This window comes from Aphelocoma coerulescens, chromosome 9 (genome assembly GCF_041296385.1).
Source record: "Aphelocoma coerulescens isolate FSJ_1873_10779 chromosome 9, UR_Acoe_1.0, whole genome shotgun sequence".
In the NCBI taxonomy this organism is placed as follows: domain Eukaryota; kingdom Metazoa; phylum Chordata; class Aves; order Passeriformes; family Corvidae; genus Aphelocoma; species Aphelocoma coerulescens.
In genome coordinates, this window is record NC_091023.1 from 9,278,914 (window position 1) to 9,301,114 (window position 22,201).

Consider the following 22,201-nt stretch of genomic DNA (forward strand, 5'->3'; position numbering starts at 1 on the left):
TATGAATGGTTTTATATTGCTGTGGCTGTGACACATCATACTATGCACTGATGTCTGAGCATCTTCCAGCACTGTACTACACATGACTACTTCATGTACTCTTTGTTCTCTTCTCTTTGGTGTGTGGGCAAGACCAGGACACAAAAGCCTGCGAGGCCGCCTTGAACTAGAGTGGTTGAAAGCCTCCCTAAGCAGGGCTTCCCTTGGTTAATGTTTAAACTCAGTGGCTTCTTTCTATTTGGTCCAGTTTTTAATCTCATCCAGTGAGTTGCCTTTGCAACCATAACACGTTTAATTGTCTTGGGATGAGTAACCATCACCTTTTGTTCATGCCTTAAACCTACAGTACATAATATTCAATTCTTTAAACAAAACATGTGTGACTTGAAATACGTTCTCAAGCTCAAAGGCATTTTCTACTTTCTCTAGTTCTACAATAAACTTCTCATAAATTGTGCTTAATGATTCATCTGAGGACTCTAGTGATACAGCATAAACCTATATTTTACACATTCTTTGCAGGGAAAAAGACATTTATATTGGGTACCTGCCTCTTGCCCATGTTCTGGAGCTGAGTGCTGAGCTTGTGTGTCTGTCTCACGGGTGCCGCATCGGTTACTCTTCCCCTCAGACCCTGGCTGACCAGGTATGTTGTAGATGTAAGTCTGCTATGTTAAAAAAATAATTAAAAAGAAATTACTTACATCAGATCTTTGTAATATTTCTTTTAAAATACTACAAATTCTGTTTCTCATGTTAAAGATCTTGAATGTGTCTGCTAGTAAACTTGTTCTTCACTTTAGTCCTCTAAAATAAAGAAAGGAAGCAAAGGGGATGTTACTACACTTAAGCCAACTCTAATGGCAGCAGTTCCGGTAAGTAACTGAAGGATGAATAATTTTTAAAGCTTTTTTTAAAATATGACTTAAAATTCTATTTTTAGCAACAAAATTAATACCATGACCACTTAAATAGAAAAGGTAGAATCTTTGATGTTAAGCTGCCTTAAAATAATAATTTTGGTGCTTATTTGTATGTTGGGGATAATCATGATATGAGCATCAAACTTTTTCGAAGTTAAGATAGCAATAGGGATTAGATTCCCATTTTACTTAGTCATTTATTGTTTGTTACAGTGGTGGAATAAAGAGAGTTGGCAGCAGGCAGCTGGGGGTTAACTGCTGCTCTTGCCTAGATTTTGTTTTCCTCCTTTCCATGAACATCTTGCTGTGTCTTAGCAATGGAATAGGAGGAAACCTGGGAGTGGGTTGTCACCTGAAACGTACTTGAATTTCTAGATTGTGTTTCCTTTTTGCTGTACTGAATTCAGGATTTCTGTTTCTTTGAGTTAAAGTTCATCTTTTTACGTAACTAGGAAATCATGGATCGAATCTACAAAAATGTCATGAATAAAGTGAATGAAATGACCAGTTTCCAGCGGAATCTATTTATATTGGCCTATAACTACAAAATGGAACAGATTTCCAAAGGTTACACTACCCCACTCTGTGATAGGTAATATTAACTTTATTTTTAATGGCACCAAAAAATCAAAGTCTTACCACAGGAGCAGTATCTAGTTTTTTGTGCTTTTCTTCATTTTATTGTTGATACTTCGAACATGAACAAGTCTATCTTTGAGCATAAATTGAAACAACAAAACAGGAGTTTGTGTGATGGATTTAAATATTTACTGATAAAATTTAAGTGAGTGTTATTTACTTTGGAACTGATTGAAAATTTACATTTATTGCATTTTCATCAGGAATTTAATAATAGATTTATACAATTTTTGGGTAAGATGAGAAGTCTGTTCCTACAGAAAACTGTAGACTCTTCATTTTCACAGAAGGGAGCAATAGTATATCTATCTCAAATTGGAAAGAACCCACAAGGATCATTGAGTCTAACTCTGGGCTTCAGTGAGAGTAAAGGATAATGTAATTGCAAAATTTATACAACTTAAAGTATTTTTAGGAGAAAATCACACAATTGCGTCATTAAATATATGTTCTGAAACATTTAACCCATCTTCAAACTGGAACATGACACAAGCTTAGAAATCTGTGCCGGTATTTCTGAAAACTTCAATGTGCTCCTTCAGGGTTTTCCTTGGATGTCATAAAAGCATATTTGAAGACAGTGGAAACTTTCAGTTCAGATCCTAAACTCAGTTCAGATCCTAAACTCGGTACTCTCTTGTTTTGTTTTGAAGCCCCAAAATGTACTTTTCCCTTTGCGTTTCAGCCTTATCTTCCGCAAGGTGCGGATGCTGCTGGGTGGGAAGATCCGCCTCCTGCTGTGCGGTGGCGCCCCGCTGTCGGCAGCCACACAGCGCTTCATGAACATCTGCTTCTGCTGCCCTGTGGGGCAGGGCTACGGCCTCACCGAGTCGGCTGGGGCTGGCACCATCACGGAAGGTGGGTGGCACTGCACTGGCACCCACACTGAGCTCTGTGGGGCTCGGCTCTGACCATCTGTTCCTTTGGTGGTGCCACCAAACGTTGTCCGGGAACCCTAGAATTAGATGTTCCCAAAAATGCATAAACCAGTGGGAGTGCTGGTCTGGATGCATTGTGCTAAAGCAGGTGACCTACATGTAAAATGGATGTTCTCATTTGTGATAGAGCAAACCATTCTAGCATGAATGGGATCTTGGCATTGTTGTACTTACCACTTCAAATGAATAAATTTTTTCATATTGTGGTGAGTATATAAAGTTGTTTGGAATTAAAATCTGCCTGCACCAGATTTTAATTTCATGTAACAGAGCCTAATGGTTTCAGTTGCCTTTTAGTAACGGGCAGTATCTGTAAATACAGCCATTTACTCTCTTAGCAGAATAAGAAGTTTATCTGCATTGTCTTGATAAATCCATTGATTTTCTTGGAAGTTTGGTTCTCTGAATTAAAGTCCAAAAATACATAGCAGTTAATTTTTACTGACAGCAAAAGATATATTTTTTTTTTAAATTCTAATCAGTTTTGGTTAAATGTTTTTCTGAAAAATGCTCTTTTTAAAATTCTAGTTTGGGACTACACTACAGGAAGAGTGGGAGCACCTTTGGTCTGTTGTGAAATCAAGTTAATGAACTGGGAAGAAGGTGAGAATTCGTGCATATGATTAAATTGTAAGGTGTTTGTAAAAACTGTGTTTTTCTATTGGGCTTTGCTCAGTAGCAGTAATTAGAAGAGTATTTCTTGGCTATTTAGATTTTTAAATGCTACCTTAGCCTATAAAAGTTTGCTCCTGGGGAGAAGAAAGGTAAAATAAATTCCTCAGTGGTTTCTAAACAGGAAAATATTGAGACAGAAGCTGTCAGTGCAAGTGGCGCTTTGACTGGGTAGTATGCACAATACCTTCAGTTGCCATTAAGAAATTATTATAAAATAATCTTCATAATATCATTAGTAAAGTCATTAAAAAATTCTCATGTAGGATGGAAGCTTAATGAATACATTATAAAATACGTGTAATAAATTTTGAAATGCGTTTAGGTGATTTCCTCTCTCACTGTAGGCTTTATGTATTGTAGAGTAGAAATACGTAATACTTAAGGGTGTTTTGGGCTAATGCAAGGCCTTATGGATTTTTTTCTTTCAAAAAATGAGGCAATTTTTTTTTTTTTTAAATTTTTATTTTTGTGTGAAACTGATAAAACACATTACTTACTACTGCCAGAAGGATGGCACGAATTTTTCCTTTGGAATATGTTTTCATTCTCATTAACTTAATAAAAACCCCCATCTTTTTAGGTGGATATTACAACACTGATAAACCATATCCTAGAGGTGAGATTCTTATTGGAGGGCAGAATGTGACTGTGGGCTACTACAAAAATGAAGCACGAACCAGAAAAGATTTCACTGTTGATGAGAATGGGCAGAGGTGGCTCCATACTGGAGACATTGGAGAGTTTCATCATGATGGGTGTCTAAAAATTATTGGTGAGTTAATAAATTCAGGTAAACATGTGTATGTATATATATTCATGTACATACACATTTTTTCAGGGCTGTGAAATACAGTAATTTAAAAAATCCCTCCATATCTTGTCATGAAGTCTAAAGCCTTCCCATGTATCCCAGGGAAGTTCTGTTATGTTAATGTAAACTTGTTTGTGTCTTAGAATTTGATTTTTTGTTCATTTTGAAACAGTCTTAATATTGACTCCCTAAGTTACTGAGACTGGATAGTAAGTAGAGAGTTAAATATAAGCTAATTGAGTAGATAAGCTGCCTTATATATTGTATAGTTTTGTAAGGTTGTGTACAATAATGTCAAGTAATTTGAGCTTAATTTTTAGTTCCTAATGTTATTTTTCAAGTAAAAGGTGAACAGTTGCTCTTTAAATATGGATTTAGCCTGAAATAAATAATGTAATGTCACTAAATGGTGCAAATCCTGCCTTGTGGGTCTGAACCAGACAGCAGAAAATGTGTGCTCCTGGCTAAGTGGCTCTTGCACAGTTCCAGTTGTCTTCCATGCACATGATGGTGCTGTCTTATAGGAAATGCTGTTCTAAAGGCAGAAAATGCATGGAATTGTAATGTCCCTCATTTCGGTGGGAGAGACTGATAAAATGAAGAGTCTGGAAACCTGATACTAAAGGTTTCTGGTATGTTCACCAAACATGAGTCAGTTTTGGTATTTAAATATGCATTTCAGAAAAATTTAAAATCAATGTCTAGAAGTTTTCTGTTCTGTAATTAACACTTAATTCCTTTCTTTCTCGTTAGATCGCAAAAAGGATCTTGTAAAACTGCAGGCAGGAGAATATGTTTCTCTTGGCAAAGTAGAAGCAGCTCTGAAGAATCTCCCACTGGTAGATAATATTTGTGCGTATGCAAGCAGGTAAGAGCAGCTGATACTTTGTTACTGCTCTGTTCTTTGTCCTCTTGAAGCCATAAGCAAAATTTTTTGCCACTCAATGTGTGGAATTTTTAAAATCAGTTAAAAAAATGATTTTACTTATAATACAATGGAATAACTATCAAAACTAAAAGATCTGAAATCTATTTTTATTTTTCCTTTCTCATTTGTTGTCATAATTTATTGGAAAATACCAATAATGAGTCTTACATTCCCCCTTCCCCAGTCTGAAAAGCAGCTGAACTCTATTGCATTAATTACAGACATCACTCAAGCACTTTGGAGATTATTACCTTTAGAAGCCCTAGGACACCTAGTTCCTTGCTGTGTTTAGTTGTGATCTGTCCTTCAGAGGAAGTTACTGTGGTACTTCAGAGGAAGGTGGTGATAAAAACCAATAGCCCAGTAGCTGGCTTGTGAATTAAAGTTAGTTTTCTTTAACCCTTGCAGTACACCACCTTTAAGCTTGAGAGAAAACACACTCTAAATACTGTGCAAACACACAATAAATGGCAATCAAATGTTGTTTCTTTTTGCTTTATACATGTACTAATAAATGAGGTGATAAGGGCTCAGACATGTCTTAAGTTTCTGTTTCTAGAATTTCTTAGCTCTTACAGATATAAATATACTTGAGGTGGTCTTTGTTTCCTGTTGACATTTGACACTGATGTTTGGGAAGTTATTTTGGAGCTTTTGAGTGATCAGAAATATTCTGATTCCCACTTTATTTTGATAGACGCCAGGACAAGCATACCAGAGAATTGCTCAGTGGTAATAAATAAAAAAAAAACCAAACTTTTGGTTTGTTCACCTGGTTCTCTGTAATTTTGGGGGGTGGGGAGGGTATGTTAACTAATGGTAGGCATTCTGTGACTTCGGTTTTGACAGTTTTGGATCAGTAGGCTGCCATGCATTGGTCCTGCCACCTCTGAGAAAATTTTCATTCTATTAAGTTTTAGTTGTGGTTTGGACTCACTGAGTGAGTCTCATGTTTGCTCACTTTGACAGCCCGAAGTTATGATTGTTCCAAGCACCCTCTGTAATCTGTGGAGAAAGAGCTTCCTACATGTGATTTCTTCTCTTCTAGGATTGCAGTTCACTATTGGACTCGTGCTACCAAATTTTTGTGTTAATTTTTCTAGGTCAACATAACATTGGAAGCTAAAATGCACTTGCCAGACAGACACTTGACTCTGATAGGCCATGTTGTGTCTGTTACTTAAAAATAGGAAAACCTATGAGCAATTATTAAAGGTAATTTACAAACGAGTACAGACCAGGGACAAACAAGGCAAGACATTCCAGATGAGTTTTTCTGTTGCTGCTGTATTTTTTCTTAATACTGTTATGTATGTAATGTAGCCTGAGTAGCCATGTAAGAGTCCCTGAATGATTGTCCATATGCACATTTCATTGTGGGTATGTGCTCACCTCAGCAGTCTGAGCTCAGAGAGATTTTGTAACAGTGCCTGTGACCTTTCTTAGATCCTGTTTCTCCTTATACTTTGCCTGGATGATCTTGTATGCAGGAGGAGTCCTTTATTTGTAGCTGTTCTGTTTCCCACATGTGCAAGGACAAGGAGGGCAGACTTACAAATGGCTTTAATATGTGATTTGACCTTAGATTTTAGGGTGCAAAGCTCCTCTGAACATGGTAGTCGGGAATCAGAATTGTTTGCATGATATTGCTGCTTCAAAAGCTGTATTGACTTCAGACAAAATAAGTGAGATAAGGAATAAAAACATTTGCTGAAAGGAGTCGGGATTAGAGCTCTGTCAGGGGAGACTCTGACTGCTTTATCAACGCTTCACCTATCCAACACAAATGAAGTGGGTTTCAAGCATCACCTCAGGAAAATTAGTAACTCAGTTACCTGAGGAATGAGGAAACATGGCAAAAAACCTGAGGGAGTTCTTAGTAATCTCAAGGAGATAAGGACCAGACTTTACAGAATAGAAACAGTGGTATCTATATGTAGTGCCACTAAATAAGTTTCTGACCATAGGTCTGAGAGCCATACATGGGGTAGAATCATAAGCACAGCAAGGGAATGAGGCTGCCTAGTGTAGGACAGACATTTTGGCAAAATCTTTCATCATGGAAGAGATGACTAAGGAGGTCTTGAGGACCAACTTCCACTGAAAATCACTTCCAAGACTGACAAAGCTACCAAATACAGAAGATCTGCATAAGAAACAGCAAGAGGGAAGATGTACCTTCAGGATACCTCTCAAGACTAAACAGTGCTTTAGCATTTGAACTGCAACAAGTGAAGCTTTAACTTTGTGGCACAGAATGAAAAGCTACTTGTTCCAGGAACTGTGAGCTCCAAGGTGTTCTTTCAAGAAAAAAGCAGCTGGGTGAACCTGTTTGTCCAGAACAAGTACACTTCTACTCTAGGGGCTGGATTTTAGATGAACAGAAAGTTTGATGCTTTTCAGCCAGCTGATTACTTCTATATGCTGTTCATCCATGGAGATGCTGTTGATATTGCTGGATGTGATTTTGAGCATGTCAAAAGACTACAGGAGCCAGGGATGAAAGTGCCAGAGTCCTTTGTGTCCTAGATGCCTTTACACACAATACATACACAGTAGGGAGCAGACCACAGACAAAGTTACAGGGGTTCAATACAGAGTACAGCATGACTGCGTGGCGGGAGATGGGACGGAGTCAAAACCAGAAGGTGAGATGGAAGTGGTAGTGATATTGAGGCTAATCTGAAATCATCCTGTAATACATTATCAGGAAGAGAAAAATGAAAATGGTTTCAAGCTGGCGGGCAAAGCTTGTGATCATGCTGCCAGGGAAGTCTGTGTTTGTAATGGACTCTGGTTCAGTCTTCTCAACTCCTGTCAGATGCCCATTATAATTCATGCCAGTAACAGAGGAGAAATTGCAATGTGCAGTAACCAAAAGCATAATTAGAGATATTTGAAGACCTTAAGGGATATAGCTACAGTAATCTGCATGCCAGGGCTAAGTTTCCATATTTTGTATTAATGATCTGTCTGGTGAGAGTTGAAAAGATTTAACAAATCTGTAGATAGTTAAGGTGGGAGTGGAACCAAAGCTGCAGTGGAGGATAGGCTGAGAACTCAGAGCAAGCTTGGCTAGATGGAGATTTGCTTGAAAACAGCAGTAAGTTTAAAGAGAGGAGTTGTAAATGATACTTGCAGCTAAATAAACTGCAGAATTTATGGGTGAGAACCACTAGTTGGTAGCAGTTCTGTAGGAGCTGACATCAGTCAACAAGTGCCATGCTGCTATAAGAAGGTAAAGGGCATAATCAGATGTATTGCCCGCAAAATGCACAATGATCTCTTTGCTCTACCAAGCATTAAAGGGTCTGAGTTCTGCATATAGCACATCTGAAGAGATGGACCTCATGAAAAGAGTCCAGGAAAAAAATGGCGGTGTCTGGACAGAGACCTGTGATGGCATGATTTAGGAGGAAGGGGCACTGCTTATATTTCTAAATAAACCTAGGAAAGGAAGCAAGACTAGAAGGGTGACAAGGAAAAAAGGTAACAGTCTGAATGAAAAAATAGCTTCTGTGGAAAAGGGAGGGACATCTGACTCCTCTTGATGTAAACTGCAAAGAGGAAGAGTCAGGAATTGCCATCAGGAATAGCTTATCCATGCTACAAGTGATGAAGCATTGGCATTAGTGCTTGCTGATGTTTAAGAAAGATTTAGACAGACATCTCTTAGATGTATCTGACCCTGCTTCAGGGCAGGTGAATTGATTAGGAGCTCTAAGATCACTTTCAACTCTGGCTCTGTGATCTGCTTTGTTAGAATGTGTCAAGCTGCTGTATGAGGTTCTGTGCACATTTTGCCTAAACTTTACACCATCTGAAAAACCTTGAATACCTGTTTCAGAGTGAATAGTGCTTTAGAGCCCAAAGAGTTTGAGATCATAGCTTCCTGTGTTCTGGGCATGTCAGGAGCAGACAAAGAGTGCCAACAGTAGAGTGAGCGTATGGACAATCACTTGAAAGAGAAAGAGAAGCCACTTCCCTTACAGAAGCAGGCATCCTTTGAGATGTGTTGTGCATATGCTCGTTCCACAACCTGCTCTCCAACCCCTCTTCACTGCAGTCCTCTACTCCTCTACAGTAACTGGATTCTGCAGTTGAGAGGAAACTGAGGTAGGGAAGCGGCACACCAGTCTCCATTCCGGGCTGCAAAACATGAGCAGAGGCAGGGCGCAGTGACATCGTATGGGTACTGCTTCCCAAAGCTTTGGGCATGAGACACAGTGGAATATGCATATGGACAGCACACCTTGAAGCAATCCAGTTACTGTAAGGTAAGTAGCTTCTCTTTCTACTTATTTTTAAGCAGGCAGAGGTAACTTGTGTCCTATTTCAGGAAGATTATCAGGTGAACAAAAGCCAGCTGTTCAGAGCAATATCTCTGTATGAAGTGTAAACTCCTCAACTTGTAATGTTATTTTTGAAGAGATGTTTACTTGTAAAATTCATACTAAAGTACATTGTGCTTCTCAGTTTCCATTCTTATGTCATTGGATTTGTTGTGCCAAATCAAAAGGAGCTCGCAGAACTAGCCCGAAAAAAAGGATTCAAAGGAAGCTGGGAAGAGATCTGTAACAGTCCTGAGATGGAAAAAGAGGTACTGAAGGTGCTAGCTGAGGCTGCCATGGCAGGTGAGTGGCTGGGTAGACGGTATCAACCTTGTGGACTGCAGTGTCTGTGAAACAGATAATCATAGGCCCTAAAAATATTTCCTTGAGTATGTCTATTTCATAGAACCTATAGGAAGTGAAATTTTCATACAAAAAACCCCAACGACGAAACATGAGTTGGATCAGTCCTTTTGTTTCATGGAGCTTCTTTTACTGTGGTAAATATAGCTGAGAAGACAATATAAAAATAGGGCAAACTTCTCAAGTACTCCTTTTTTCTGCAGCACTAACTATTCTGAAGAGAATTAAATGTTTTTTTTAAATTGATGAAAGGTAGTTTTTGATTCAATGATTTTGATGTTATTTTGTATTCACTTTAGTATCACAGTTCTTCATATGTGTCTGGTGTTCTTTAAGATGTCCTCTAGTATCTTGTTGGCTTTAGCTGCTGGTCCAAAAACAGTGTGGGCCATCTATAGATCCATAATCATAATATGTGTTAGGTATCAGTCTCACATGCGACATACCAGTGCTGAGTTGAAATAAACCCATGGTGACAGGGGCACACACTTCCATCTGAAGGATTTCCAAAACCAGAGCAGCATCTTTGTAATTAGTAATTTTCAGAAGACTTTTGCCACATTTCAGAGTTACTCAGATGTTCCATATCAGTGTCCATAGTGTCTCGTGGTGAGTTGTGTAGCTTGGCCAGTTTGTGTGGAGAAATGCTTTGTTTGTCCCAAGCCTTCCATCTGCCAGTTCAGGGTGACTCTGCTGAGTTCTGGTCTGGGAGAGGCAGTGAGCAGTCCCAGCGGTGGTTGTGATTCTGTCAGTGTGGGTTATTCTTCCCCCTCAGTATGTTTTTCGTGCTAATTGGCCATAGTCTGTCAGGCTGTTCTGGTGCAGAATGATATTTTATTACTGGCACAGTGATATTTTGTTCTTCTTAACAATTTCTGCCTTCCTTTTGCTTTTGCCCATTACTAAACACTGAGCTTTTTTCATAACACTGTCAGTTATGGCCACAGAATGATTTTTTTTTTTTTAATGGTCATCAGGGGTGTAAAATTTTCCATACTCATTCTCTTGACACTTTCCTGCAATGGATGTTTGCTGCTGTGTTGCAGTTACTCAGTATCACGATGTCCTTCTGCCCCTCTTTGCCCTTTGTCCTCCTTTCTACCCTGGATAACTACATGCTTCCAGCAATCTTTGCTTGTTAATCTTCGTCTCTTCTCCATATTGCTTGTGAATATATTAAAATCTGATGAGATACTTGCCAGCTCCCATCCCAGGAGCACTGTCCTGCCATGAGTGCAGTCTCAGCACTGCAGCTGCTCTTTCCTTGCCCCACCTCTGTAGTCTGGCTTTCTTCACTGTGTGGAGCACATGGGGAAAGTCATTCTCAGAAGCTGCTGTGATGGGGAGCATGTACAAAGTTGCCTTCCTTTTTTTCTGAAGCACTAACTATTCTGAAGAGAATTAAATACTTTTTTTTAATTGATAAAAGGTAGTTTTTCATTCAGTGATTTTGATGTTATTTTGTATTTGCTTCTGATTTTCACTTTGGTATCACAGGCTTTATTTTTAAATACTACGGGTTTTAGTGATAAATTGCAAAAAAAATCCGAAAATGCAAACCCAGTAATCTAATGCCAAAGAGAGAAAAAGGGGCAGGAAAATCTAGAAATGGCAGGTTGCACAGGATAAATATACATTTGTGTATATTTTTGAAGTTCAACTTGAAAATAGAGATTTTTTTTTTTTTTTTTATTGCCTGTTGGCCACTCTTCTTTCTTTTCTCATACCTGAAATCATAGCAGAAACTGTTGCAAATGATAGTGTTTTGTGCAGGAGGTGTAACATGGAGAGCACTGCTCTCAGTACAGGGAAGAGCTGCTATATGAACTTAATTCTCTTGATCAATTTACAGCTATCAGGAAAAAACAAATTCCCTCATTTTTTCAAGCTTAGCTTGTATGGATATTAAGACTTTATCTCCAGATGATGAGCACCATGGTGCTGGTAGAGCAGAGTGTGTTTTGCAGATACCATTTCCATGCACTGAGACTTTTTTGAAGTTAGGGAGCAGCACAGAAACCTGAACAGCTAGGCTTTATTCCAGTATTTCAGTGGAAACTGACCAACAGGTACTGCTGGATCCTGTCCACTCTGCTTGTGACCCCACAGGTTGTCAAAGCCAACGTGGGAGGTTGGAGGAGCACTTCCTCATTTATGTCACATGCTTTTCTGTGTGAGAATATGATTTCTCCTTTTGTGCTTAACTTTAGGAAAATGGTTACGTTTAGGTTCTGTATTAAAAATATTTCTTTTTACAGCAAATCTGGAGAAGTTTGAAATACCAGTAAAAATCCGTTTGAGCCCTGATCCTTGGACCCCAGAGACTGGTCTGGTGACAGATGCGTTCAAACTAAAACGCAAAGAGCTCACGGCGTTCTATCAAATGGACATTGATCGAATGTATGGCAAAAACGTAAAATAATCCTCCTCTGCACCACTTTGCTACAATGAGCTTGGATCAAATAGGAAATACTTGAATTGCCTGTCTCAACTCAACGCTTGAGATCAACACACAAAACCACCATTCCTCATTTCCAGCTTAAACTGTTCTTTCTAATGGCATCACCATGATGACTGGCACGTTTAGTAAAATGTTATGGCAGCAAACTTGTGTCTGTCTCCTTTTTTCCAGTTTTCTCTGCTACCTTGTCAGTCTGTGGATTTTCCCAGGTCTTTTTGGGAAACCATGATTCTGAAGCCTCAAGTTTTTAAACATTTATAAATCCTGTATAATGTTTTATTTGTATCTTTAAAATTTGGATGTATATAGAGAGAACTTGGCTATGTAAGAAATGGTTATACTGGGGGCCTTTTTTTACCTAATTATTTAAAGATAAGAAGGTATTGATGTGACATTATGTACATTGAAAATGCTTGTAACAAGGTAATTGTTGAACAGAGGACCAGGTTATTTGCTGCTGTGCTATTTTTCTGTGTGAATCTGAGGGAGAAAATGTTTGACATTCCAGCTTGTGTAATACACCTTCAATATGTGCCTAATGGTTACTTTTATTTTTATCTGAAAATGGAAGGATGGTCATGGCACAGCTCTGCCTCAAGGCAGGTACTCTTGCAGGTGTTAGTTAAAGCTCCTTTAATACAGAAGATGATATTAACACAGCAGAAGTTAAACCTAAGAATAATCTCTCAGATACAGAAACTCCTTTTTTTAAATAGCTCGTGACCATTTCATCCAGAGTTGAATTGTGTAGTGCTAATATGAACTCTTATCATTAATTTTTCCTAACACTTTACAAGCTTGACAGTGTTCTTTTAGCAGAGGGACTGTAGCAATCTTTGTCTTTTCTCATTAGGTTTGGACATTACACTGGGTTTGCTCTTTTGTTGTTTGTGAAGGTTTGACAAGACCCTTGCTCTGCCCTAGCTGCAACCCACATCTTCCTGGGGGGGATTTTTAAAGTCATAATGACAGTTATGTTCTCAGCTCACACAGTGCCTAGCTGCCCTTTGTGCCATTAAAAATCTCCCTTTGATACTCTGTTCTTTTGTGCAGTATTTTTTGCTTTCAAAACAGATATTTGAAGCATTTGTCAGTCAGAGTTATTTATGCTGCTTGGTTTGTTACACCCAACTCTTACTTTGGGAAGGAGTCTTAATTTCTGTTTCAGTAGAGATTCAGGGATATTGTTTGAAAAAATATGGGGGTTCTTCTTCAGTGAGAGTGTTCAGATTTTTTTCAGATGTGAATTTTCTTTTCAAAATATTTCTGGAAAGAATAATCAGGGTTACATGAGAATATGAAACGGCATACATCAGTCAACGTTGTGATGGAGCAAATATTAAAATGGCTTTAATTTGGAGATTACTCTCATGTATCATTTACTTGTAGTAATAAAACTCAAGGTCCTGATGCTCACTTAGTCCCCTGCTATGGCAGCACATAGCAATGCTGAGGGGCAGAAGCTTAGTTTGGGAGAGGGAGTTCCTGCTGTTTGTCTTTGTGACATGAGGTTTTGGGAGGTCTTTGATATGCAAATTCTCGTGCTATAAACCTCTGAAGTATTTTTTTTTAATTTATGCTCTCCATTGATTATAGAAAGCAGATTTCTAGGAGTTGAAGGTTATCAAGCAGGTTCCCTGTACTTGAGTTTTGATGAAATGATGAGGTGGTCTATGCTGATTATGGATTTTCTCTGCTGCTGTCCACAAAAAACTTAACATTTGGTAAATTTTGGTGTAAGTAATCAAGTGGAAATAGAAGCAACAAAAAGAAATTGGGACCATAGTTTTGAGATTACTGCCTTTAGATATCCAGATCATAAATGAAAACCGTGTGACAAATAGAGATAAGACAAATGTTGAAAAATGATTCAAGAATCCAGATGTGGAAAAATTGCCAAGGCTGTAGGGAAGTGTCACACCCTGTATTAGACATTACTAACACTTAAATTTGTATCTGTGCTCCCTCAACAGGTTCTTAAATAGAACTCAACACAGCCTGTACATTGTTCAAATATTTTTGTGATTTTTAGCGAAAATTAATAAATTGCTGAAGTACTATGTATATCACTTGGTGCATTGTGCAGCAGATTTAAGAAAATAAATCTGCTTTTGGTTAAACAAATCTGAAGTTAGTATTTTGTTCTGCTAAGGGTTTAAATTCCCTTTGGAGAAGTTGCATAAATGAAACTTTTTAAATGGTTTGGAAATAGTAGTTTTAAATTTTTTTTACTAATCCAGTCACAAGATGGGGTTGCAGTCTAACTGTGCGTTTGATTTTATAGTTCAGGTTTGTTTCTGTTTAAAATGGCTGATATATGTAGTTCCTCCTTCAATAGGCATCAGATTCATTGTGGACATTTATTCTACAGAATGTGAAAACAAAGCAGTTCATTACATTTAGTCTCAGCGCTGGAGATAGACTTTTAAAAAGCTTTGTGATGAGTATTGTTTTTTTCTTTGATTTATAACAAAAGACAGACTCAACTACTACTGGATTGTGAGTACTTCCAAGTCCTATTGAGGCCACCTGTCCTGTGGGTGCTGTGCAGTGACAGGGTCTGTAGTGGGATGTCCAGTCAGGCTGCAGTTCAGGTGTGGGCCTCCCTCCCTCCCTTGGTCCTGGTCCTGGTCCTGGTCCTGGTCCTGGTCCTGTGGGCTGCCAGGTCCTTCTGGCTGCCACCCTGTGCTCCTGCGTTGCTGAGCACAAGGACAACTTCAGAGGGATTTGTTCCAACCCCACAGAGGTGCACTGCTTACCAGCTGGGAATCTCCCTCCATTTTTTCTTTTTTTTTTTGGTTCGTCTTCCCATGCCCTGTGTCACAAGAACAAAAGTACCTGCTGGCATGCACTGCACGTGTCCCAAAGGCTGTGGGCAGCTGTACAGGAACTGAGAAGTGCATGTTTGGAAGGAATGGTCTCTGTCACGTGTGGATTTTATAATACAAAGAGCTGTAACTAAACAATCTGAGTTCAAACTAAGAGCAAGGGGCATATACCTCACCTGAAGGGCCCCCAAAAGAGGGGTATTTTTAACAAAACTTTTGTAAATACAAACTTACCAGGTCTCTGAATCATTGGAAATTGTAACTACTTACTCTGTTGTGAAAATCCGTGTATTTCATTATTAAAACAGTTGACCAAGAAATTCCAGGGATGCTGTGAATGTCCTTTAAGTTCTACAATTCTTTAAAAAAATTTCAGGACTTCAGGCTATCATTCTAGCTAGATGTGTTGTTTGCAGAGCATGGTGTTTCTGGACTAGGTGAGAAATTCAAAAGTTATGTGTCAGAAAAGACAGTGCAAGTTTGCTGCTGCTGCAGGTGTCAGAGGCAGGAGCACACCTCAGTGGGGAGCTGTGGCTGAGCACTGAAAGATTCTGCTGACATGGAAGTGAAAAGCAATGTGTGACTGAAGCTAAGAATGTAACACATACCTACATCCCACTGCTTTACAGACAGGATGCAGAGAAGGGTATGGAACCGAAACCATAGATTAGGAACACCCCGTAAAGCTCGTAAAGTTATACAGAAATTGCTATAGGACATAAAACTCCTTTGCAATAACCTTTGTCCTGCTAAAATTCACAAACTTTTTATTCTGTACTAAAACTACATTTAGGCGATGCAGTGCAGCATTTTTAGTTTTTATTACTGTGGTGTATTACTTTGGACGCAGTATAAAATCATGTACATCTGTTTCTTTACTGGTAAGAGGAACAATTTTCAACTTGCCTACACCTTGGACCAGGCTGAAATGTTAATTGAATGACCAGTTGTATATTGTTGTAATGGGTTATTTAATGTAAACTCATTTTCAATGTGATCTGGGTTGTTACTATGAACTGCCTGAACATTGTATATCCTAATTGAGTTATATTGTATGAATTATTTATTTGTAATTGGATATCATGTTTCAAAAATAAAATTAATTTCACAAATTGGTCCCTGTATGTCCAGTTTTTTCAGTGGTACAGAGCTGATAATATAGAAATGTGTTTGTTATTGTCAAATATTTTTATTTACAAATACATGTGACCATTTTGGACTGAATGCAGGCACAGAAATTACCAGGTTAGCCTGGATTTTCACTGCAGGAAAATTAATCATGCTTGGTCAATTTTTATTTGTATGTGGTCTGCCGTTTACCTGGTTTTAAGAGCACTGGCTGTGGTAATACCTGATGTAAAGCTGTAGGCTTATGACATTTTTTTTCCTATCCAAGTGTGCTAGGACTTGTATTTGGTGTGTGTCATTTTCCTTAAGTTTGTGGGTTGAAGGGTCAGGTATGAGATGCTAGCAGTTGGGCTTCTTAAGAGATCTTGAGCACTTAAGTTTCAAGTTTTGATTACAAGCTCACAAACCACTGCTGGTAGCACTCCAGCCTGGAGGCATCTCAACAGAGGCCTCTTTTTCCTCTTTTTGTGTCTCTATTTACAGGTTCCCCAAATGCCCAGGGTCATAGTGCTGATGAAATGTCAAACCTTCCCTGCTGTATAGCTGATATTTTTGTTTATCCCTTTAACCAGCCATGAGAAGGCTCCATCTTCCTCCAGATTCAGTTATATGCAAAGTAATTGTTTGGGTTTTTTTTCTTTCAAAAATACTGGGGGGTTTTAAGACTATAAACTTGTTATTTCCAATCGTTTAGGGTGATATGATTCACTTTGATTTTTTTTTTTCTTTTTTTGTTATGCATTTATAGCTACTAAAATGGTGTTAGGGGTCTCTTTAATAAAGAGAAATAAACAAGTTCAGAACTATTATAAAGTAGGCATTTATTATAGGAACTAATTTCAGGAAGGAAAAATGTAACCATTTTTTAGAAAATATGTTAATGTAGCCATTAGAGAGGCATAGGATCCAAAATGGATACAATAAAAGTACAAATAAAAACATTGTAGACCTGAATTGCTATTACTGTGTACACTGAAAAAATCTAGGGGTGGCAGCAGGGAAAGGGAAAATAATAAGGAAATAATAAGGAAAGTACCCAAACAGTTGAAAAGGTGAGTAATTTTTAAAATAAGAGTTGTAATACTTGGGAATTATATTTTAAAAAACCTGTTGTTATTTCTGTGCGTGTAGAATTTCTACCTTGGCACTAAAGGTTAAAGGAAGTGCCAGGCCTGTGCTCAGTGTGCAGAGCAGTACCTGTCCTTTCCTGCTGTCCCCGGGGAGCTGTTGGGAAGTGCTGGGAATGGCTGCTGGTCACTGAGCCGCGGCTGGGACCTGCCCTCCCTTTTAAATGTTCTCCTGCAGATGAAAGGGGAGTGGTGTGGAAAGTTAACTCTGGCTTTCCCTAGAAATGATAAAAAGTGAATCTGTCTGCCCTCAGCAAGCCAGGGAACAGATGACAGATGTGCCTTTTCTTTGTGTTGGGGAGCCAGTGGGAGGAAAGTTTCTAATTTGGGATGAAAGGTGCCAATGATCAATGGGAAATTAGGGAATGTTCTCAGGCAGGGTAGCTTCTGTACATGGATATCTGGATCTGAACCTGAGGGCAGAGCTGGTGGCCGTGGGCCTGTGTCTGCCTGAGGCTGTCCAGCACAGATCCAGCTGTGGTCGCTGGAGGGACAGCAGGTGTGGGGTGCTGAAAGTTTCAGAGAAGGTTTGCAAGTATTTTCTCTGCTCAAGCTACGATTAAAATAGATACCTATGGCTTTCACCAAGTAATTGGTAAGATTTGAATCCCAGCTATCATGATATAGATTGGCTTTAGCATTTCATTCCTGCTTTGTGTGCAAACCAGGCTTTAGCTGCTTCCCTGCCCAATGCAGAGACCTTGCAGCTCTCACAGAGAGCTGGCCATTGGGGCACTTCTGGCTCCCAGTGGTCCTGGATGGACATCCCCTAACTGCTGCCTGGTCTCCAATATGAGGTGGTTGGTAGAAAAGTCAACACTCCCTGTTGGGATTTGGGTGGGTTCAGTTTCCTGGGAGCACATGTACCCGAAAGGATAGTGAAACCTGTCCTGCATGAAATGTCAAAAAGATGTTTTAAATCAGACTTCGGGGGTACTTGGCACTGCCAAGTGCAACAGCAGGAAAAACTACGTACCTTATTTGAATCCCTAGTCCCTGAATATCCATGCATTCCACTGTACCCTTTCGCACTTTGTTACAAGTGTGTGTTTATTTCTTTCTCTGAAACTGTAATGCCTTCTATTGGTAGCAAGGTTGGGTAGGTTGTTTGGTTTTTGTTATAGTAATTATTTGCAGATAATTGAGAGACAACTTCATGAATGTAAAAGTTAAACTTTATTGGAAAAGTATATGTGACTTCTCATTGATATGCAGTTGCAGTACTGTTTGGCAACGAGCCTGGTGGCTGGTGACCTTTATCCCTCTGAAATGGTGAGATTTTCACATAGATCCTTACACTGAGTAAGTTTCCTTACATGAAGTAAATTTCCATCTAGTTTCTGCTACTTCAGGCTCCTAGAGAAGTTAAGGGAGGAAGAAGTATCACTTTGAAATATTAAATTGTTGATAGCAAAAAAGACTGAACTTTTCCCATAAAATTCATTGTATCCCAACCTGGTAAAACATCTTGGATCCTTAACTAATAATAGAGGCTTTGAGTTAGAGCTTTATCTTAATAATGTTGGTCAGATGCAGTCCAGTTTTTTTGAAATAAGATTTGTATCAGGAATTTTTCTGCAAGCTCTCTATTTTTGGTACATTTTGTAGTACCATATTTGTATAGTTGTTTTTAAATCTTAAGCATATAGTTTACAAGATTGAAGAATGATTTGGAAGGTGTAATTCCTGTTATGTAGTGTAGTTGGAAGGTAGGTTTTGGATGTTTAACAAGCTGTAAGGAAGCTATTTACTGAAACTCATTAAGCATTTTGTGTTTCATCAGTTCTCTGGAACTCACACACATTTGCTGGGTATTTGTGCCAGGTTTCTTGGAAATGATTTTGCTTAATTTTGTTGCGATTCAGGACTTGGTCTGTTCCAGCTAAAGCAGTGTAACATAATTAGCAGGAAGGCTGAGAATCACAATGAGCAATCTGGCCTGTTCAGCATCGCATCTTCATTCCTCCCCTTCTTGCCAAAGTTGCATAAGAGCTGTAAAACAATAGGGGAAAGATAAAAAGGGAGACTTTTCAAGAGTAATTTCTGTATCAAAACGGGTTGATAAGTTATTGATTGAGTGCAGCTCCAGTGGGATATCTGCCTGTGCTTCTGCACTCCCACAGGCTGACATTGTGTAGGTGACCTGCAACAGGGCAGATTGAGGACCAGAAGATTTTGGGTTGTCCCTTCCTGGTGCAGACTACCATGGAGGTTCGGGGGTGTGGTGGTTCCTGCTGAACTGTTTGACGTCTCTCCAAGGATGTTATGAGTGAAATGTGCTAGAATTTCTTTCAGAAATTTCTTTCATTTTTATTTGAAGTCTTGATAAACTTGTTCAATATTTCTTTGAAAGTATCTCCCATATAATTATTCCTCCATGTGCTTAGTAGTGGATTACCTGAGGTTTTCCAGGACTGGCAGGTCACAGGTCTGGTTGAGGGCAGCATGTTGCTGATGGGGAGTGTGCTCCCTTGTGTTTTGCAGTAATTTTCCTAATGTTTTCATAAATAGATGACATTTGGGACTTTCCCCAGAATTTTTCCCAGTGCTACTACGGGATACTTGTTTTTAAACCATTTTTCCATTTCCTTCTATCAGCTTTATTTTCTACCAGTAACTTTTCATTATACCATGGGCTGATCAGATTTTTCTGGTGTGCTTTTTTTCCCTGACAGATGTTTTGTCTTTGTTAATAGTTTTATGAAATTTACAAAAAGATGTCAATAAAATTGATTGCTTCCACAGAGGAAGCATGATGCTCTGCGAGTCTTGACTGGTAGAGATTTCTAGACAGGATTTTTTCTGAAATGCTGGAAGAGTGAGGCTGTAGCTGCCAAGTGACACCTGCAGCAGCCTGTGCTCAGGGCACTGTGCAGGTGTGTACCCACCCTGCCTTTGTGGTCCTTGTGGAAGGGTGAGCTGATCTGGTGGAGAGAAAGAACTGCATTTGAGAAATGCCTGCCATGAAAGCAAAGGTTTGCTGTCCTCATCCTCTGGCTTAAGGATCTGTGAATAGCTTGTGTTGCTGCTCTGCAGCAGCCCCAGTTCAGTGGGAAATGGAAAACCTGATTTAAAACAAAAAAAAAGACAAAAATTTACATTATCCTGACACCTTTCTTTTTCCATTAGTTTAAATATTTCATAGTTTAAATTAAGCAAGCTGCTGAATTGCCATGGGGCGTCTGACAGTTTAACTAGCCACAGGATGCTCTCCCCTTCACTCCTTCTCCATCCCCCTTTGTGCTGAGGGCCACTGGCTGCCCCTCTCCTTTGCTGAGAGCAGCTAAACCATCATCCTTGCCCTTGTGTGCCACAGTAAATTCCTGGTTAATAATCTGTACTGCTGGATCACTCCCTGGATGTTCTGCTCCAAGGGCTCATCCCTGCTTGAAGGTGGGAGGGGTGCCAGGCTGTCCCTCAGGGATCTGTGGATTGGGTTCTGGAGTGGGCCAGAGCCCAGGAACCTCCTACCTGTTTATGCCAGAAGTGATTTTTTTTTTTTCTCTTTTGTAACTCTAGCTGTTTGGATGGGTTTTTAGGGCCCAGGCCAATCTGGGATAATTGAAAACTGTACTCCAACAATTCCAAGTATTCAGATTATAATTATTTCCATCTGTTTGTCTTTGTTTATTTACTTTTTCAAGAAAGTTCCAGTAGTACTCAGAACAGCTTTATTGTGATAGAAATTTCTAGCCCCTTGTTATTTGAAGATTCCTGTGCTGATTCAGTGCAGCAAAGCCTTAGAAAGTCTCTTTAGGAGCACAGGCTGACACCATTTCACATTTTCTTTCCCTCCTAGGGCTGAGATTACAGCCAACTCCCTGGCTTCTTTCAACTTTTAACTAAGACCTCTTTTAAGAATTGTTTGGTTCCTTCTCTTCCATGCTCTTTTCCCCCTGCATCTGAGTCTCCAGGTATTCCCTTGTCTGACCAGAGCAGGTGCATTGGCAGTGCCGTGGGGAGCACTGGCGGTGGGTGGGCTCCTGGTCCAGCATTTTCCAGGATTTTGGCCTCCATAGAGAGCAGCTGCATGCGGTGAGGCCGGGCTGCTGGCCGGGAGAGCGGAGCCGAGCCACACTTTCCCATGGAAGGGCTGCAGCCCATGTCACCGCTGCTCCCTGTGCTGAGTCAGGGCTTGTGCCAAACCCAGCCAGGCAAAAGCAGCTTTTCCTAGCCCAGCTTTTCCTCCTGACAGCAGGAGCCTTTGAATTAATCTCATTCCTTGTAAACACTGACTTTATACAGTGGAGGACACTGCTGTGATAACCTTTAGCAGAGGCTGCAGAAAATTATACCCAGCTTCCACTGTTCCATAGCCCTGCTTTGGTTTTCCTCCCAGCTCCCCTTAACAAACAATTAGTATCTTTTTGCCCTTTTTTTTTTTTTCTTATTACAAATTTTTGATTTTGCTGCCAAGACCTTTCTCATAGTTTTTAGAGAGAAATAGCTTTAAAGGTTGATGCATCTCAAATGCTTGCATCATCTCCACATCTAGTATCTTACTCCTAATTTATAAATCGTTTTTAAAATTGGAAGCACATCAGCTGCAGCAAAAGGCTTTCTGTATTAACTGAGTTGACAGAAGTCTTGTCATAATTTTTGCTAAAGTATATCAAAACTTTAGTCCTCTTCATTATCCCTTCTCTTCATCTGTTTTATTCTGGAGCTTATACCTCAAGCTGTCTGCAGGAGTCGTTTGGTGTGACCAGGCATCACTGCTGGAGGAGTTTACAGAGGTGGGAGCTGTGGGCTCGAGCAGCCTGGCTCCTCTGCAACTGCACAGGCCACCCACCTTAGTCATGGGGTCCCCAGCCAGTGAGGGGTGCTGGGGCCATCAGCAAACAGGTGTCACAGAATCCCTTGTCACTGCAGCCACTCTGGGGGTAAATGCTCCTGCAGCACTGAGGGAATCAGTAACTCAGACTGTGTGAGGTTGGATAATTTAATGTTTTTATTTCCTAGGCTATTGAACTGAAGTGTTGGTATTGGTAATTTCAAAGCAAAAAATCTCTACGGGTGTTTCTCTGCTGGTCCATGTGATGGTCTTAA

The 22,201-nt window shown here is 39.6% G+C and overlaps 1 protein-coding gene across 6 annotated transcripts in view; it reads left to right on the forward strand.

The window, feature by feature from the left end:
• Positions 1-16,013, forward strand: part of ACSL3 (acyl-CoA synthetase long chain family member 3) — a 52,071-nt gene extending 36,058 nt beyond the window's left edge. For 4 of the 6 annotated variants that reach the window (XM_069023972.1, XM_069023970.1, XM_069023973.1 and 1 more), the window contains 9 exons: positions 523-646; positions 804-875; positions 1,376-1,515; positions 2,248-2,420; positions 3,029-3,103; positions 3,756-3,947; positions 4,740-4,854; positions 9,391-9,548; positions 11,867-16,013. In XM_069023972.1, the coding sequence (XP_068880073.1) occupies positions 523-646; positions 804-875; positions 1,376-1,515; positions 2,248-2,420; positions 3,029-3,103; positions 3,756-3,947; positions 4,740-4,854; positions 9,391-9,548; positions 11,867-12,030 (1,213 nt within the window). In that variant the 3' untranslated portion in view covers positions 12,031-16,013. The other 2 variants (XM_069023975.1, XM_069023974.1) reach the window with 2 other exon arrangements.
• The last annotated feature ends 6,188 nt before the right edge of the window (positions 16,014-22,201 follow it).